Below are 21,269 nucleotides of genomic sequence, written 5' to 3' on the forward strand. Positions count from 1 at the left end.
CACTGAGCACAGAATAATCAATGTCATTACTATTCATTACTAACTCATAACCGTCTGAGTCGGAGTCATTCATCAGTTCTGCAATTTCATTATCGCTAAAAATTTTGCCTCTTCTTTTTGTAATACCGCCGCTCGTAAAGGAATATCAATATATATATGCGTGTGTAAGTTTTTGACGCCTACGAACCGAAGGGGAGTGTTGAAGACGTAATCAGTGCGACGTGATTAACGCAAATACAGCCCTCGTCAGTTACTCGTTGCATTGTTTTCTTTCGTTGAAAGAAAACAAAGGACCCATTCTGTGTTACTGTACATTCGGCAGGGGAATTGATCGCAGAACTTGGGTGAACACGTGATTGCCAAGGCTACATTTCTTTTTAACCTTTAACATGTTCCTAAGCTTGAAAGTGTGTATACTGATAGGTCTTGAGGTAGAAATGGAGCCATTGTTAATAAGTGTTCAGGAAGATAGCAGGAGCAGCGATGAGTCAACAAACCCATTACGAAAGTGAATGAAGTAAATAGATTAAGAGATGAGTTTTTGGATGTTTTACTTCAATGTTTTATTTTGATTACATTGAGATGTGTAATGCATTATTATTATTTTTATGATGTGAAAGATTATAATAAATACTTTTTCCTATTACATTCTTTATGAAGTAGGCTTCGCGCTACAGGCTTCCTGAACGCGACAACACTGTACGACAGCGGTGCCGCACTTCCACTTACTGTATGCTGTATCTTCATATAAGCGCGGGGAATTTAAAGATTGGGCTGCAACATGGCTCACCGCTTAACGCAGAGAATATGTTGAAGTAAAAAATTTTTTTTAAAAAATAAATACTCTACCAACTAAACCTTTTTTGTTAATAGTTTCAAATATTTGGAACACTAGACTTCCAAATTTTCGAACAGTGTTTTGTACGTTTCTCTACCTACCATGGTAAAGGAGATCAGAGTGTCGTACATTTGTTTTAATTACACAAAAAGTATCAAGTGATGAAAATTGAATTTTTCACAACTTACAGTTGATGGATGCATCTACATATTGTACACAGGAAATTATTTCACGTGATCTCTTTTCTGAGATATAGTCCTATAAACATTGATCTACCAAAAAAGTACGAAAAAATACGCACTTTTTCATTAATTTTTATTTTTTTCTCACTACATAGTACAAAGAAAATTTTTATGTCTTAAGTATTGAAAAGACAACATTCCAGCAATTCCAACGAGGTACGACAATGCAATATAAGTTTTGACTGAACGTCATGGCAGCACCACGAAGTCAGGGGCCTATCTTTATGAAATGGATAGTAGGATTGCTACTGATGCTGAATTAGCAATCCTGGACTTTTAGGCCTACCTTTGTTCTTATCAGCGCTCCAATATCAGAGCTCATCCTCCTCCTCCTCTCTCTCTCTCTCTCTCCCTCTGTTACAGGGCGGGTTAAAGTGATTCGATATTTATGGAAAAGTGAAGATACGTTGAAGTTTGTTCTACAAACAAGCAATTACTAAAACCTCTGTAGAATTTCGAGCAGTATTGCGATCATGTTTAATGTAAGGAATTTCAGCTCAATTCTTGCCTCTTTGTTATTATTTATTACTAATATCTTTACAAGGAGTAAGGTACTAGGTTTGTTATTTATTTATTTCACTTGCATAAAACAGGACAAATATTACTTTTTTCCATCTATTGACGGAACGGCCGGAACACACCCCGAAAATGGGACTGTCCCGGTCAAAACGGGACGTATGGTTGCCCAATAATATTTTAGAATCCTTGCACCAGAAGTTCAAAATTTGTTCGTAAAATGACTAGTCCTTCATACGAGTGATGAAAACTGACGAAACTGATGAAAAAGGGCGGTATAAGAAGGTGAAATTGAACAGGAAAACTCAAGCAACGAAGGAAGTTTTGTTTATCTCCTTAAATTTTACATTCAAAATGCATCAATTACTGTCTTCCAATAAATACTTTATTAATGTTATTGTCGCATTTCAAAAGAAATTACTAATGAAAAACAATACAATATGAAATAGAAAGTAACAAAATTTCGATCAATGCTTCCACTGATATATATACAACAATATATCATTTGTATCTAAAATCTTTCTGTTGCTAAGGAATTTTACCAACAAAAAGAGAGTTTTAGACAAGTAATACTCCTAATTACATAGTTATTTTAAAGAACTAATAACCAATATGAAGTACAATTTGAATTAAAAGAAAGTGTACCAATATAAACCATGCGCACGTGCGCTAAATATTTGTTAAATATGCTGTTAATGTCTATGTGAGAATATTATGGGTTTTAATATTAACATGAAAACGGATCTAAAATTATCGAAAATATGTAGTCATCTTTTTCTGGTAAGTAATAAGTACTTTATTAAATAGTTATCGTACGAAACTAATCAACTGTGTCGAATGCAGTAATAACTTGCATAATGTGGCTTAGAACAACGTGAGATTTTATTACCCACATTTATGAATTGGTAATAAATGTGCCGATTATAACTCTTAAAAATAACTAAATAAAAGTAATAAATAACACTAAACATATATAGATGGAAATACTGCATAAGTAAAGTCTAGTATTGACTGGTGATAGGTGATATCGACTAAGAATGGAGGCACAGTGGATCAGCGGGGGCTTCGGGTTCGACCTCAAGCCATGTGAGTTTTTGTGGACGACATCGTATATGTGAATTTTCCCAAGGTTCTCTCATTTCCTTTCACATTCTCATTCCATTAATTCCTTTCATAATCATTCCTTTTAATTAATCATTCGTTTTCTTTAGCCTACAGAGGACAATCGAGAGACGTAAAACTAAAAGATTCAACTTTTCATTTACAATTGAAGAAATATTTTCATTGTTTTATTTTATGTAGAGATGGTAACGAATGCTACGGGAATAGTAAAACAACTGAACAGAGGAAACGACGAAATAGCTTAGTTACAATGTTGATACAGGTGTTACCGTTATGTTTTGAGAATGAAAACAGTTCTTAGTTACTATTCTTGTTTATTAAGTTGTATTTAGTTTTCAATTATAGATATTCAATACTTGAATTACAGATAGTGTTTTCGACGAAGCAGATATTTCAAATATCTAGGATCAACATTAACAGAGCAAAACCAAATTCACGAAGAAATTAAATGTCGATTGAAATAGCGGAATTCATGTTCTTTTTCAGTTTAAAATCTTTTATGGTCGCGAATTCTACCAAGGAATTTGATGCTTAAAATATATAAAACGAATCATACCTATTGTCCTGTATAGTTATGAAACATGGTCGCTGAAGCTGAGGGAAGAACGTAGACTGAAAGTATATGAGAACAAGATCCTGAGACGAATATTCAGACCCTAGAGGAATGGGAATGGGGAAAGACAGAAACTTCATAACGAGAAACTGCATAACTTATACCATTTACCAAACACTGTTGGGGTCATCAAGTCTAGGAAGTTCAGGAGGGCAGGTCATGTAGCCAGAATGGAAGAACGTAAGAACGCTTTCTAAGTTTTAACTACAAATCCGATCGGAAAACGCCCATTAGGAAGAGCTAGGCGCAGATGGGAGGATAGGATCTCGCAGAAATATAAATACATAGTGTAAACTGGGTAAGAATATAAGTCAGTGAAGAGCTTTTGTGAACGCGGCATTGAACCTCCGGCTTCCACAGGCTATACCTTAGTTAGTTATTATAGATACTCATTATCACAGGTATGTTGCGATATTTCTATTAATGCAGACCATGGATTTCGACCATAGGCGTTAGGAAAATAGTGCTCATTTAAAAATAATAACTCTACCATCATTGGAGACATTCAGTGGCTGACACAATAAATTAGTGGGTATGCAACAGCAGCAGTGGATTAAATAAAAAGTAACATTGTTTTACGACACTATGCACATTTAATAATGAAATGCTAACCCTAAACTCAACTTAAGCACCCGTTTTATTAATTTAATCGAATACGTTTCGATGACTTCTTGTCATCATCACCGGTATGTGGCGGTTAAGGAATTTTTAGTGATTCGCGGACTCTTCGTTCTCTTTTTCTTTTTCTTTCCATTTTTAAACTTGTTTATTGTCTTAAATTTTTTTGTAAACAAATTCAAATTAACTCCTTGTAAATGCGCCTTGAACAACGAGGCTTAATATGACTGAAAGTTTTATTTTTATTTATTTATTTATTTTTTATTAATTAATGTTCTACGGTTACGACCTTTAGACTAAAGGGGTGGATAAGCGAGTGATTATGAAATTAAATGTGTGTGCTCTTCCACACGGAAGTAACGGAGTTTTGCTCTGTTTTCGCAATCCTGTTCCGAAACTTCAAATGCATGTAATTTGTAGAATCTAATACAAACTGAAGTGAGGTAACTTTACTTTCGAGATGACTTTTATCCACTGTATAATAACGAAAAACCTGTCTGGTAATTTACGCAAAAATACACGTTCATTTACACTACAAAGCCCTGCCCACTGGTCTAGTGGCTAGCAATAGAGTATGCAGTGGCGGTACCATAATTCTCCTCCCCCAAGAAATTCAAGACAATACCATAAGCTGGCAAGCTTATGGCCACGATTTTTTGGGATAATAAGGGCATACTGTTTATTGATTATTTCCAGGGTCAAAAGACAATTACAGGTGTCTATTATTCACAACTGATTCCAAAAGTTAAGGAGGTAATCAAGGATAAACGCAGAGAGATGCTACACAGGAAAGTGCTGCTGCTACAGGACAATGCTCCTGCTCACAGAAGTCACCTTACCTCCGCCGCTGTTGCTGATGCCAGATTTGAAATACTTGAACACCCTCCCTGTTCTCCAGATCTTGCCCCAAGTAACTTTCACATGTTCCCCAAGCTTAAGCAGCACCTGCGAGGAACAAAGTTTGTCAACGATGAACATGTTACGCAGGCTGTCGAATTATGGCTTCTAGCACAGCCATCAAGTTTTTTTGAAACTGGTATTCGTGCTCTAGAATGGGTGTCAGAAGGGCATTACAGTGAAGGGGGACTATGTGGAAAAATAACAGATCTTCTATGTCAGGGACAATAGCTGTTGAACACTCCTCGCACTAGAGAACATTTTTCGCGATTAGATATTTTCTATCATCATTTCAATGCATACTGCCTTATAATGAAATTTTCTGTTAAATTTAAACTCCTTTTTCAGATAAAGGCAAAATTAAACTGAAGAATACAGCATCTAAAATCTCAGGAAGAATTTCGAAACAGACTTGTTCCGAAACAAAGATTTTTTTTTTTTTTTTTTTTCATTCATTGACATTTCTCAATGTAGGGTCAGTGAGGGTAATTGTGAGACAGATTTCACAACTTTTCCACGTTACTCAGCTTACATTAGTTTTAAAAGCAGGTAACCTAGGCAGCAGTTTATGGTGAGAATAGAGTAACAATTTGCTGCCAAGAAATTTCCTGTCATCTCATAGGTTGATGAGTAAATGCCAAATTTGTGCTGTTTCATAATTTTTCCACCAAGAGGATAGCTATGAGACACCTGTTGTCACCAGATTTCTGTATGTGATATTAAGGTATAGAAGAGCCCAATTGTGAGACAAAGAAGTCTTTGTTATTTTGTGTTTATTACATAAAGATATACAAATATTTGGCTGAGTTACACAAAAATAACTAAGAAAGGAAGTGAAATAGCTACTGATGTTATTCTAACACTTTTGTGAATTGACTATAAATAGGCCTATAGGCTAACAGCCTATATTAGATAGTTTCAGGTTACAAAACAGGCTTATGAAACAAATTTAGAGCGTGTTCTAGGCTGATCACTAAAAAACAACTTAGGCTACTTCTATTTCTTTATGTTTTATTATATTGATATGCAGATTAGGTTATTTTCAACAAAATAATGGAGGTCTACAATTTTGAAATTTACTAAGAAATAAAATTATAGGACTGCCTAAACTACAGAATACAGTTTTTTAAAATTATTATTATTACTTAACATAGTAGGATACAGAGAGAGATTCCAGCTATTTCTCAAATACATTAATCTAGTATACGTCTCATAATTACTCTCCATATAAACAAAATGAGGTACAACAACAAAAACATTTGTAACTCTGAAACGAAAGCCCAAGGGACAAATTCAACTTAACCTATAACTGCTGACTTACCAGGCTTTCTACCAACCCCATTGGTTTTACAAGTGATATTGCTACACGAGTAGATATAAAAGTTAATGATATGATTTCAAATTTCAAAACTTTTTAAAATGAATTTGTTGAAAAAATTGGTACATCCAAACTTTTGTTAACTCAAACTTAAAAATGTAGACAGAACATTCTGAAGGATGCTACTAAATACCTGTGCTCTTAATTTGTATTTACTTACACTGGTTGAAGATCAGTGAGGGCTGTCTCATGATTGCCCTCATTGAGCCTATCTGTTTACAGCTAACAATGAGAAATAACATATTGAAAATTCTTAAGAAAGGTTTAATGTTAGTCAACATATGAAAAATTGATTTCACATACCTTCAGCAAACATTCGCTTTCCATCAGCTGAAGATTCGTCATCTTTCAACGATGCAGACGAATGCAGTTGTGACGTCACTTCCTTAAATTCCTCTTGTTCTTTACAACTACAGCATGAAGTTCCACCATGAGTACGACAAAACATCACCAAAGTTCAATATGCAGCACACACACACACACAAAAAAAACTTATGTTCAATATTATTTATTACTAGATGAGTAAAAGTGTTAAGTAATTGATGTTATTTTCACATATAATTACAGCCTGTCTAACGAATTTGCATCCTGAAACAATGGTTTGAGTCCTGAAAAGAAAATAAATAAAAGTTACATTTCTTGGCGTTGCAAAAAATAAAAGAATATGATCAGATCACAGCAATTAGTAACTGGGAAATGTGTGGTCAACACACTGACTCCTATCATGCTTATTTTTGACTTTCTGGAGAGCAGTTTATTAGTTCTTAATGCAAGTAGCTCCTCAATTAACTCACGATATTGGAACACGAAAATTCTACGTTCCATTCTGAACTGAACCACGTACCACGCGCATTAAGCATTTATCTACGGCAAACAACTAACAACTGTAAGAAGTACACAATCAACAGTCAAGTAAAATATCGCACAAGTGATAGAATGTACAGCTGTCCAGAGAGCACGCTGGATGGCATAGTGGTTAGCGCAAAGACACTGTAAGCCTGAGATCCGGGTTTGATACTCGATTCAATCCTTCATTTTTTTTTTAATTATTCTTTGAATATCAGAACTAACACCTATAGAGGAATTAGTGAAACATAAAACAATAGGCTATTTCCTACATTTATTACATACTCGTGTAACACAAGCCTGTGAGTATAGTGGTTAGCAATAAAATATTTACTTATGGCAAAGATTGTTAACTTCGATAACTTCCCATGAGTGTTTGCGATGGACATCATCATATGCGTGGGTTTTCTTGGGGTTTACCACTTCTTTCTACTTTCTTACGTCATTTGTTCTCTCATAATTACTCATTTTCATTTATCATCCACCTCCTTTAGCCTACTTATATAACAATTGAACACACCTATACTTATTCATTTTCGTTTACGTACTTGTATATTAATGTATAATGACAAATAAAATAAAATATTTACCTGAGTACGTTCAAATTTTCGTAACTCTTGGGTGTTACCTCTTTCTAGAATCCCAACGAAAAACAAAATTCCATCTAATTATATTTCTGGTTTTACCTTGATGTCGTATTCCCGAAAATTCCTATTTCACTAGCCTACTATTGGAATTTGCTTTTTTGGTTTACCATCAAGTTATTTCATATCCCCGTACTATCTATAATATTCCTGTAATACTGAAGGAAACAACAGTTGAAAATTAAAAAATGAAGTCTTTCAGTTTTACGTCCCACGTTATGCCGCCTAGGTCAAAGGAGATGGTGATAATGAGAAATGAATAGATTGGTAGAATGAATAAAGTGCGAGGAAACGGTAGAATCCCAAGCACGGGATTTGTCTACCACAATATCCACTTGGCGCGAGCTGGGATCGAACCAGGAACCCCATGCACCAGAGGTGAACGCTCTACCACTGAGCCACTGCGGATCAAATTGAAAATAACTTGATGGTGATCCGAAAAAGAAAATACCAACAACAGGAAGGAAAACAGGGAATTTCGAGAATACTTGTAACATTAAAGCTAGAAACAAAAATATAAGTAGGTAGGATCTCGTTTTGCGTCAAATTTTCGTCTTTAGAAAAATGTAACAGACAAATGTTACAGAAAATTTGGGTTAATCAAATAAAAAGAGACGTACTCAGGTATAGATATTTTATTTTACTTATTTTTATTATATATTATTCGAACATTCTTAATGTGGAAAAATATACGTAAATTAAGGTAAGATCATAGTACACCATCCAACTCTATCTATACTTTGGAATTGTAAAATTCAAATGATTTACCAACAAAAAACATAAAAGCGATTCCTATAGCAGCTGTGACATTACTACTTCATTTGTTTCTGTCATTTGCGATATGATTTTTGGAAGGAGTGAATGAAAATTAGCGCTACTTTTTCACACTTAGGAGCCTGACTTACCAAAAATAATACAAAATTTACCATTTTTCTTTTGCTTGTTTTTCATAAATGAGAGGAGATAATGAAATGCAACTTACTATAGTCACAGATAATGTTATTGTACAACAGAAAATATAAACCTGAAGGATGTTTAGTGTTGAAATCCATAGAAATTACAGTGTTGCCATCCATAGAAATTACAGTGTTGCCAGAATAACAACGCCCCTAAAATCTAAATTAAGGCAGAGACCAGAGGAACGAACTCTACTGCATTTGCTTACGTATCAAGTTGTTTTGGTATCCTGTGAACTACTTGTTAAATAACATTATTATTTAGTTTTAACAACTGTATGTTAATACTATTTTGTTTGTTAGAAACTAAATACAACTATTATTTAAAAAGAGGTTCACAAGAAACCAAAACAACATTGATGCGTAGCCAAATGCAGTTGAGTTCGTTCCTCTAGTTACTGCCTTAACTTAGATTTTAGGAGCGTTGTTATTCTGGCAACACTGAACATTCTTCAGTTTCATAGTTTCTGTTGTAGAATAACATTCATTATCTCCTTTCACTTATAAAAAACAAGCAAAAGAAAATAAAAGCGAAGAGTATATCCAGAGCACTAAACATCAGTTAAACAGTGCTCTGCCTAGTAACGGGGTTTTCATTGAACTTTTTCGTCCTACATTACTTGGAAATGTGGAATAAAACGTTACACATTTTATTTTTACTCGAGGTGTGGATTTTTTCAGAATGAAGGATCTCTCCATCATGTCATAAGCTAAGCAATAGAGCAGAATACTACTCACATAAGAACGGACCAATGAAGCTTTGAAACTATTTGTCTCACAATAAACACAAGGATGTTAAGACAAAATATCTTTGTCTTTTAAATAAAGAATAGCTAATAGTTCGTTTTACCTCATTCCTATTAAAACACAAACACAAAATAATAATAATACACAATTCTCGACTTACGCACACAGATAGTTCCAAGGCTCTTTGCGTAAATCGAATTTTTATCATTTGTCGTAAATACGTATTAAAAAATTTACAAAAAATATATATAATGCAATGCAAGAAACGAATTACATAATATGCTTTATAAATACGGTACAGAACCTTATATTCTTACAACGCCGGTTGGCGACAGAAACAATAATTAATTAATAATCGTTCAACAATGGATAATTACGTAGTTAGTTCATGACTCACTCTTTAGACAGCTCTAAAAAAAACAATTTAGAAATTTAAAACTACTTCTGACTTTACACGTAAGTACCGTTCGTAAATTTTACTCACACCAGAAATTTCTTATGTAAGTATGAATTTAAAGACTGTAATTAGCGTATTTTCAAGATGTAAAATTTTTAAGATCCAAAAGAAAATGAGCCAGTCTTTAGGAAAGATTAAGAGCAAATCATGGGCACTGCAGGTTATGCAGTTTCAACGATTGGTTTCTGAAATAACTAGATTACTGTACAGCGAGAAATATTAAGTAAAAAGATTAATATTGTTAGTAATAACTTTACTAAAAAATGTGATAGACTTTTTCCTTAAAATTATCACTCTCAATTTAAGTCAGTCACATTTTATATATTAAAATTTCAGTCAGTCACATTTTTTTAGGACTTAAAGTAGTATTTTGTATGGCAGCATTCTAATAAGACATACTTAAATCGATTTTTTTAGGTCTTCACAATTCGAGGAGAAAGTTGACATATTATAGCTTTTCTTTTTCCATTCATAAAGCGTCCCATTTATCGGACCAAACTGTTTCAACGACATCTTCCGTCTTCATCGGAAGAGGAGTAAACCTTGAAGCCACAGAACACATCACATTATTAATTTGCCTCTAACGCATAAATACTGAGAATTATACAGATGAGATGGCTGAAATCTTGAATTCCTTGAATTGAAGATAACAGTATCTTTTTTTTTTTTAATTCAATTTTGTTTTATCATCATTATCATTGAGAAAGACGTAAATTCCAGAATAGCGCAGGCCAAACACGCATTCAATAAGAAAAGAAGACTGCTAACATCAAGAAATGTGTCGTTGGACGTTCGTAAATGATTTATTAACACACTGGTATGAAGCGTGGCGTTTTATGGATCAGAGACGTGGCCATTGAGAAAAGCTGAAGTATCCAAGCTGAAAGCATTTGAAATGTGGTGTTGGTGCAGAATGCTGCGCATATCATGGACCAAAAGGAAAAGGAATGAAACTAATGCATTAAAAGAAACTAATGAAGGACGACAGATCATGAAGATAATAGGAAAAAGAAGAAACAGCACGCTTAGCCATCTTATTCGGCACTCCGATTGGATCACCGTGCTGATAGAGGGAAAGGCAGAAGCAAAACCAGGAAAAGACCAAAGATAGAATATCTAGATATAGTTATGAAGAAGAGACCTTATCAAAGTATAAAACAGCTCTCCCAATGGAGAGAGAGGCTTTAAAATGTCCATGTTGCCCACCAACCTACAGTTGAGGTAAACAAGAAGAAGACTAATTATTTATTTATTCCAAATTCTGCTACAATACTGAAAATTTATATAGTTGGGAAGATTTTGCACAAACAAACTTTGTAGACAATTTCTATACCTACCAAGAAGTACAGACCAATGATTTTTGCTAAGTTCAATGTATTAAATATTTCAATGTATCAACAGTATCCTTTCAGAAGTGCATACTCATTCATATGTTAAACTTTTAGCTACAATGTACTTTTATCCTCAATTGAGGACTGATTTCTATAATTTCATCTGTATATAGTTTTCAGATTTTACTCTTCCATCACCCAAACGGAAATCTGTTCCTGTTTATCGATTGCAATAGTTTGGTCAACGAAATAATAGGACACTGCTATTATTATTATTATTAACATTTTAATTATAGGCCCAATAATCTCTTTAAGTTATATTTTTACGCCATTTAGCTAGATTTCAAGTTCAATTATATTAGTACGTTATAAACATTACAGAAAGAAGTCCTGTGAGTAATCCTGTGCAGGCCTACACCATACATAGAATGGTAATTCGTTTCTTTAATTTTGCACACGGAACACAAATTACCTACCGATAACTGAATCGCAAAAAGTATCTTCTTAACCTGAAGACTTGACGTAAGTGTACTTTTATACCAAGAAGAAAGAAAGAAAAAAACAATGTGTTTATGTCTGTTTCTTTATGTAAGCCAGAATTGTGTTCTTACTCGCAAGTTTGAATTTAGACAACCCCAAAACCCAAATAACAAGATGTGTAACTTTTAAGCATTCATATGGTAATTAAGCAGCCAAATCCATACTGATGATAAATTGGGTTACTAACTTAATCCGAAACAACCAATCAAAATAGGCAGCTTTGAATAGAATATAGCCCTAATAATTACTGTATATTCTCAAGGATCTTCTAAATTGTAGAATCTAATACAGCAAACTAAATTTCTACTTTTACGACCTATGAGTACGCCCTTTAGGTTAACAGAAAAAACAAAACAAAAAAAAAAAAAAAAACGGATGATTAACGAAAATTAATTCTTATGAAATAATTAGCAGAACGAGAATGTGGGAGGAAACGGGGAAACCTCTAGGAAATCTACGGAAAGTTGTCGCGTGGTTGATGATCGAACCAGGAACCCTTCGTATCAGAGATTAGCATTTTACCAAAGCCCACCATGTTTTCTCTGCTACAGCAAACGTAAAGTTCTGACTACATAAAGAAATCACGAAAAGCCAAACAAGCGAAAATCTAATTAATTCCCACCCCCGAAATAATCGGCTATTTATGAGAAAGGAAACGTTCATTTCCTCCTAAATAATAAAAGGAACAAAAGCGACACCTTATTTGCATCTCTGCTTAGTTGGAATGAAATCTTCCAGTTTTACGCCATATGATTACGTGTCTTATAAGCTAAAGGAGGTAGTGATGATGAAAATGAATGAAACGGTGGAACGAAGAGAGTGGGAGGAAACTCGATAACCCCGAGAAAACCCACACACACATATTTGTCCACCACAAAGCCCACTTGATGCGAGCTCGGATCAAACTAGGAACCCTACTCCTACTTAATTATAATTAAACTAAACTTTCTGGCAAGAAATCCAGAACGGCTTAAACCGACCAATCGTTGACTTTGAGTTGGATGTGATTCGCCTGACTATATCGATATTGTTGCTGCTTTTTGTGTCTAAAGTTTCTTCTTTGTTTAATATAGCTTCCTAACTGCCCTAAAAACACTGAGTAAACAATCCTTTATTTGCATATGTTTGAACACATTTTACTTTTTCACTCTCCTTCTTTTTATACACCTAACATTTCATATTAATTTACAAATTTAAATTAGACAGGGAAAGAGAGGAAATGTCTACAGTAATGAAGAGGACTGTTTTATCAACTTCGAAAGAGATTTAAACAAATAAATAAATACATACATACATGTTTATACCGAACACTACCGCATTTGAACTGAACTTTGACTCCCAAATAACAAAATACTAAATTAAAAGAAAGGAAAGAAAAACAAAGCTTAATATGAAGGTAGGTCTAAGGGAGATTAAGTAATAAGTCTGGATTGAATCATACACCAAAAGTGAAAAAGTACATACTGGACTGAGACTCAAACCCGGAATCTTCGACGTACACTCATGTCCAAAATTATTGTCGTATGTCTAGAAATATGTTGCTGTAACAATATAATTTGATAACGAATTCGCCCGGTATTTCTTATAATGTTAGTATGTGTATAATAGGCAATGACATGCATGTGGTAAATTTCATGTCAAAAGAACAGTAAATAAGAACATTAACGAAAATAAAACATTCTTGTCCATTTAGTAACATTTCGTTTTACTCATTCTAATTTTCGTATTTATAATTCTTTTCCTATGAAATTTACCACAAATATACATTTCCCGATTATACACATAGTATCAGTATTAAAAGAAATCATTATCAAATTATATTCTTACAAGAAGACAGTTAAAGATATGCGACGATAATTTTGGTCATGAGTGTACCTTGCCGATGCGTTAACCAATACGCTACTTAGTCCGCTCCGAGAACAGCCATATATTCTCTCACTCTTGAAGTCGGTGTTCTTTCATTCAGAGAACATGGTTGTATCATAACTTTCTGTTGTGCTTAAGCAAAACCAGTGTCAATATTCAGAACATCTCTGACAATTGTATTATCATTATATTAATGAATGGAGGAAACAATCTATTTTTAACACACTAACTCCTCTATAAGTGCGAATTGAATCTGCAAGAGTTGGTATGTTAACAACTCTGTTGTTGACTTCTACACAACAGGACACAATGACGAGCTTAATTTTCGTTGCGATGAACTACGCGTTAAAGGGTTTTATTTTTTTAAATGCTCTGAAAAAAGCATTTGCTTCAAATATCAAAAAGGAAAGAAAAAAGTAATACAAAAATCGGAAAAAAGTGGGATATATTTAATTTTAATTATTAGCTACCGTAAATTCTCCAATTCTTAATTTGTTTGAGCAAGTAATTCTCTCATCATTTCTCTCACGACAGAATTCAAATTTACTTTCATACCTTCTGCATAATATTTTGTTTAAAATCTTTCTTTTGAGGATGTTGAACTTGAGCATCTAAATCGAATAGATAGCTTCACATGATGTTTTGGCACATAAAATGAATATTTATTAAAAAGTATTATGAAGCAGACTACCGAATGTCGGATAACACAAGCAAATCTGTAACGGTAAAAGGAACACGAAGTAATTTTATAATTTTAACACGAAAACTGAATTACTCCTTAAAATGAAAATTATATCTTAACACCCTATGGCAATCCTGTAAGTTAAATGAGACGAATGATAAATACAAGGGAATAACTATAGAAGATGGTAAATGAGAAAGTGGTAAAACCCCAAAACAATCCAAGAATAAATACTGCCTGCCAGAAGATCACATGGAGTTAGATCGAAACTTAGTTCTCTGCATCGAAGATTACAATCCCAGTAGCATTCTGTGGCATTAGTCAGCAGTAAATAACACCAGCGATCGCTTTTAAATAGAAAAAGAATACAGATGAAAATAATGTCCTAATATAATTAAGAATGAAATTATCTGTTTAAAAGACTTTTTTCTTAAGCGGAACTAAAGATCAGAAGAAGTATACTAGTGAGTGCATCCTAACAATTTACTTATTTCGAGTAAATCTCAAGTAAATCTTTAGATTTATTGGCGCAAATCCCCAAAAAGCTGGCTCTTGTCCCTAAGTCTGAACTAAGCTATAAAAAGAATCAACACAATGTAGAGACCGTGGAGTACATTAAGCCTTTAAGTACGTAATTTTAAAGTAAATTTAAGGTTCAAGATACTATCTTGTACCCCCAGCTGCTGATCCTCTTTAAGACACCATTTCACTAGATAATATTTCAGCCCTCTCCGAGACAGTGTTCACCCGCAGGTGTGATGCATACTGGGGCTACAAGGTAAGATTCTGAGTTTTGAATTGTGTACGCAAGAGCATAGTATAATAATTATAAATTTAGCGTTGTGCTTAACGAAGTTTAGTATTTTTTCTACAGTGCAGGTATGTTAGCCGTAATGTGAGTCTACAAAGCAACGTATAAATTCCTCAAAAGATTTGTAATGAAAATGATGACAAGCCGCCCCTGACAAGACCACAGTATACGACCATGATTTAAAAAAGTGCTTAGGTAAGTTCAATGCTTTTAATATTCAATGTGCATCCTGTGAGGTCATTAAATAACCCAATTATCTTCTCAAATTTCAGGAAATTTTCAGTTAACTTTCAAATATTAACTTAGAAAGTCCCCTATTCCCACTTTTAGCCTACTTTTCTTGTACAGTACGAACGGATCTAGTAATTATCTAACTACTTCCACACACAATTGCAAGTTATTTATTATTTTCTATTTTCCTTACTGAGAACTTCAGGGAATATTCGAAATCAGTTCATGTATCAACCTGAAATATCAAGATTTCTCACTTTTCAGTGGTCCAAGAACAGGACCAAAGTTCATCACAATCTGTCGATGTAAAGTAGAATTTGTTTACAGTTTGTGTTGATTTGACATGAAATGGTACAGAGAGAGAAATCTGAATATTATAAAAGTCTCCCCCTTTCTCCTTAGGGGCGGAATTTCCGAAAACACTGAAGCATGTATTCTCTTATTTCTAATTAGCCCTTTATATATGGAAATTCACACTTCCTACTTAAACGAATCCTCATATTCCAGGGTGTCTACTAAAGTTCCAAAATGAAATTTTGTGACTTTTCCGTGACCTTTTCTTTACCAAACCATAAAATTTCGTAGCATTCGAAAACTAATAACAGCATTTATCTTTATTCTATCTCTACTTTCTAAGGCTGGAGCGATAAAAACTTTATGTGTTCTCACATCACTTTCAGTATATTCACTGTATATAATCTATTGTGTTCGGTAACTAACCAATAGCAGACATTCACAAATCCAATAATCTTAAAATTACATATCTAAATACACATAAATTCACAAATTCTTAGTGAATTCACATAAATCTTTTACAAATGTCACACTGATTGTAAACATTTGTACTCATGGATTCTATCTCTTTTTAAGTTGGCTAATATTGTTTTACCCTTTTTCGATTTTCGGAAGTGCTTCAATTTCATCTCCGGTCTGTTGTAACGATCTCTTTTTCTTCTTCGACTCTTTAAGGCTCCCATCTTGATTTCGTTTTGTCCTGCATGTTCCTCACTGAATTTTTCATTCATAGAATAGAAGCGTGCTTTGCTAAAGATATGGTAGCGTCTAAAGCCAACTATAGACATTTTTGGCGGTGAATTTTGACGTTTTATAGAATAAAATTTTCCAATCTCTACTTATATTTGTACAGATAAAAAAATCGTGACCCAAAAGCAAAATTTCTTGACTTTCATGACCGTTTTCTGATTTCGTGACCAATAGACACCCTGTATTCAGTACTTTCTGAATAAATAATAATACAAAAGTTGAATATCACAAATATTTCCCTCATCCTCTTTAAAAGCGGAATTTTCGTAAACACTAAAAAACACATATTCTCTTATTCTTAATTATATTGTTGAACGTTACGTTACAGAAATGAAGATGATTTCGAAAACGCAGAAAGACATGTTCCATTAAGTATGAAATTATATATCAAATTTCACACCCTCAATTTAAGTGATTCCTTACATTTGGGACGTTCTGAATAATAAAGAACGTAAAATTTAAATAGAATTGATATCCTATTCCCTTTCTGAGTGGAATTACTGAAAACACTGAAACATGTATTCCCTTGTTTTTGATTGAGTTTATGCATTGAATTTGCATCTACAAATTAAGCGAGTCCTCATTGGACACTATCTGAACAAAGATAAAGAAATTTAGATATAACAGAAATCTCCCCCCATTTTCTCCCTTCCGAGCGGAACTTTTGAAACGCTGAAACAAGTATTTCCCTGTTTTAAATTAAGTCTATATATTATCAGGGTTGAAAAGAAAAGTTTTCTTGAAAAAAATGTGCGTGTGTGTGTGCGTGATCGTTTAACCAGGATTTTTTTCGGAGGAGAGAGTTACCATCACTCACTGTATTTGTTTTATTTGCATGCTACAAAATTTTAATTTCTGTACCTCTATTTACTATATACTCTTCCATAAAGAAACCATCCCGAAGTGTTTTACTTCTGACTCCTTATTACTGGAAAGTAGGACTGTTAGTGATCTATTGTTTCCAAAATTCCGAGGTAAAATAAGTTATATCAAGACAAAAGAGTATGTATTAGTAGTGAATTTATGCAGGCAACATCTATGTAAGTAATACTGAAGAAATAATAAAAAGAATAAAAACGGCGTGTATTATGAAATTGTTCATAAGAAAAAAATAGCACAATATTTTACTTCTTTCTCTTCGCACATCGTTTCTATATTAGTGTTTACAATGTACAGTATCGAAATTAAAAAAGAAGAGTGGTGTTAAAGAAAGTTATTTATCTACGCGGGAAACATGTAAGTAGTTTCTAAACACACAAATAGTATGAAAAACTGCAATTCTACTCCAAAGCCAGTTTGTAGTCACCATCTGACAAACATTTATGCCTTTTACGCACTTGTCTCCCTTTACGTGCATACCGATGTTCATTTACGCCTGTTCTGTACGAACACACTTCACATGGTGTCAGTTTTATCCTGCCATAAACCAGAATAGCTGCAAGACTACCTTGTGGTGGTTGAGGTGAAACGCTGTGCCATTACAAATGCTTTTCACTATTATTTTAGATCTCGATGAGAGAAACACAACGGTACAAACATTTTCGCGATTCGATTTTCGAAATTTCACATAATCGCTTCTCAAATGGCCATGAAATTGCCATAAAATTGTGATTATTTAAGTTCTGAAGATCGATTTTTTTAGTATATTGATTGTTTCTCTCATCGAGAGCTCTAATCCTCCGAAAAACAATTTTGATGCCCACTGCTTCTCAAGTAAAAACAAGAATCGCAAGTTCCGAAAGTTGGATCGGATATTTTTGGTATCACTTCGTAGTTTTCATCGAGAAGATATAATTCATGTTTATATGTGCAGCATAACTAGTCTGATACAATTACACGTATTAAAGGAACTTGTATCACTTAAAAGACCCACGTTTTCACTGTCGTCCGTTGCGCGTATACCCACCTTCACTGACCTGCTCTCTTCAGACTCACCCCGAGACCCACTAACATGCGGGCTTACCAGCTGTGCCCTGCGCTGACTCAGTTAGATAGCATCCGTCCTTTTCAGTGGTTACCTAGCACAAGTTGGTTTGAGTTTTTCGCACATGCTTGGACGCTGTATTCATACTCAAATCGTGAAAGAATTGTAATTTTTCATCAATTACTTATAGGGACCCCTTGAACTTCAACTATGTGGAGTATTGTGATGTCACCTAATGCAAATCTTGTGGAGAACAATAAGATGGAAATTAGTGAAAGAATTATATCTTCTCAACAATTATTTCAAATAGTGTGCTTAAACTTGAATTGTAAGGTGAAAAATATTTTTGATGCTATAAAACTTTTCAATTGAAAGTTCCAAAGAACTCTGATTATTGCAGTTCCGAAAGTCTGATCGCAATTGTTTCTCATTTCTTTAACTATCGTGCTGCTCTCATCGAGAGCTATGGTAATTGTGAAAAACATTTTTTGTGCTACAACGCTTCCCAAGTGAACGTTGAAGTGATTGTGCCAAAGAATTGCGATTATCTGAAATTCCGAACGTCGGATCACAAAAGTTGTTGCACATTGTGATCCTCTTATTATGATGTATAATAATAGTTAAAAATATTTGTGATCCCACATTTCTTCATCTCAACCCTTGCGGTAACCATCTAGCACAGACTGATGTGCTTTTAATAGGTATAATTGTTAGGAGACACAGTGGCCGAGTTTTTACCTCTGGGGGCGTGGTATCCCTAGATATGTGAATTTGTGGTGGACAACAGCGTTTTGTTCCACATTCTCCTTCTAACTGTTTCATGATTATTCCCTTTCATTAGCCTAAAGTGCATACTTGTGGGGCAATAGATATAAAAAAAAAAAAGAAAAGAAAAGAATATTTAAAAAAAAGAACTTACTATTGACAAAAATTAACAATGTCCAGCAGAAGGGATCCAGTAATTTTTTTCATAAAAAAAGTCACAATTTTGATAGTTTCTGTTCACATTAGCTTAGTTTTGGTTAGTTCAAGTTAGGTTAGGCTAGGTTACTTTATGTTAGATTATATTAGTGTAGGGGTCCAGCATAATTTTCGAAAAAATGGTAGAATCTCGCTTATTTCTATTAATATTAGGTTAGTTCGAGTTAGCTTAGTTTAGGTTTGGTTAGGTCTAAGTACTTGTATCTTCCTTTTCTCCCGTAAATTTTGTATTATTTTACGTACTTCTGGACCCCGCCTGCTAAATATTCACCACAAAGATGAGCGAAACTGTAACTTTTTTCCGAAAAAAGGCTAGCTTCCTTCAATAACCTTAAGCCAATTGTACTGCATAAAATAGGAGAAGCACCTCATTTTGCACACACATAAATCTATATGCATTTATTGCATACCATCGTAGTAAAATGTGAATTAGTTTTCAGGTTAAGTGCCGCACAGTACGTTCTGGTATATGGAACCTAACCCAAACTAAAGAAACCTAACCTAAACTAAACTGAACTATCCTACGCTACCCTACGTCTTAAAATGCTGGACCTACTCTAACTTTGCTTCACAAGGGCCGTTTTCTAGTTAGGTCGTCGAATTTTCTCAAGAAAACGCTAATTCATAGACATAACACTTATGCCATTTTGAATCTAACCTGAACCGAGAAATGCGAAGTTGCCTATAAATTTCTTCAAGGTACTGACAGTCGATTCAGTAGGGGAAGAATATACCCACTTGAGCCCGTACTCTCAATTTATATCAACTTGAATATCGCACTGGTAATTCTTCATGTTGTACTATTTATAGAAACACTTGCCAAAGTAAATAGATATGTTTGTACGTCAAAACAGCTGATGAAATTGCAAGAATTTAACTTCATTTTGCAAGTTCATGAATTCTGAAAAATTGAATGAAAAATATTCTTACCTTAGCAGTAATTCAATTATTTTAACGACGTTTGTACATTCATATTCACATATTCAGTATATATGATCATAAGTATTAAATTTCTTTATATGTCAATTTATTTACATTCCTTCTATCACCCATGTATTATAACAAATGACTATAAGAATGCGCATCCAAAGACTGAACTGTGTAATGTACATTGAAATAAGCATCTTGTGCCTTAAAAACTATCTCAACATTTTGTTCTATAATAAGTTTCAAAAATAGTTACAGTGCATACAGTAAAAGAAGAGAATATTTTATAATATCCAGGTTTTATCCAGTTATTGTTACATAAACCGCAATGTAGCATTCATTTGTTCTTATAGTAATGTGGCCATACAAGCAATCACAAAATAGTGTTCTATACTTATTGTTTTCATCAACTATTACAGATTTTCACAAGCTGTTTTCAATGTATATGCTACGAAAGTCTCCACTTTGGCCCAGAAATTTCCAAATGGGTTCTGATGAACTTTTTTTTTTTTTTTTTGTGCAGGTGCAGAATAGTCTATCAAGTAAAGAAAAAAAAAGTATTTCACTTTTCTTGCTTCATATGATTCCCTAAGACGTTTTAGACTGTTATCACCCTGGTATCGTACATGCCAAAATAATTGAATACAGATATATAATTTGCGTCCAAACTGTGTGTTACGGCATGGGCGGCGATTAGGGGGGGCAAGAGGGGGCAGTTGCCCCCCCACTTTTTTGAAGTGACGCCCTAATTTATATAGTTTTATTTGGAAATGTAAACAGATTGTTCACACAATTTGGAGAAAAAAAGCTGACTTTTCCCTTACTTTCCATGACGAAAGTTCCAGATTTCCCTGAATAACATAAAAATAAGGAAAAAAGAAAGAAATCCCAACCTCTACACTCCCAATATTTGGCCTTGTTCTCTTCCGCTTCTGTTTCTTTCTTTTTTCAATTTTCTTTCCAAACGAATGTAAATTTACAAACATGTGCATTAGGCCGATATTGATTAGGCCTACATATTGTATTACACAAATTGTAAAGTTACAAACGAAATTGTG

The 21,269-nt window shown here is 33.9% G+C and overlaps 1 protein-coding gene across 2 annotated transcripts in view; it reads right to left on the reverse strand.

Moving 5' to 3' along the window:
- The window catches only part of LOC145662991 (cytochrome b5 reductase 4), a 388,832-nt gene extending 368,275 nt beyond the window's left edge, over positions 1 to 20,557 (reverse strand). The window contains exons 1-2 of one of the 2 annotated variants that reach the window (XM_081729095.1): positions 20,215 to 20,557; positions 6,528 to 6,832 (exon numbers count right to left, since the gene is read on the reverse strand). In XM_081729095.1, coding sequence (XP_081585221.1) covers positions 6,528 to 6,672 — 145 coding nt within the window. In that variant the 5' untranslated portion in view covers positions 6,673 to 6,832; positions 20,215 to 20,557. Of the gene's footprint in view, positions 1 to 6,527; positions 6,833 to 19,942; positions 20,083 to 20,214 lie in introns of those variants that run through there. The other variant, XM_081729097.1, reaches the window with a different exon arrangement.
- Positions 20,558 to 21,269: the final 712 nt, after the last annotated feature.

Source organism: Thermobia domestica, chromosome 10, assembly GCF_964235325.1.
Source record: "Thermobia domestica chromosome 10, izTheDome1.hap1.1, whole genome shotgun sequence".
NCBI classification, from domain to species: Eukaryota; Metazoa; Arthropoda; class Insecta; order Zygentoma; family Lepismatidae; genus Thermobia; species Thermobia domestica.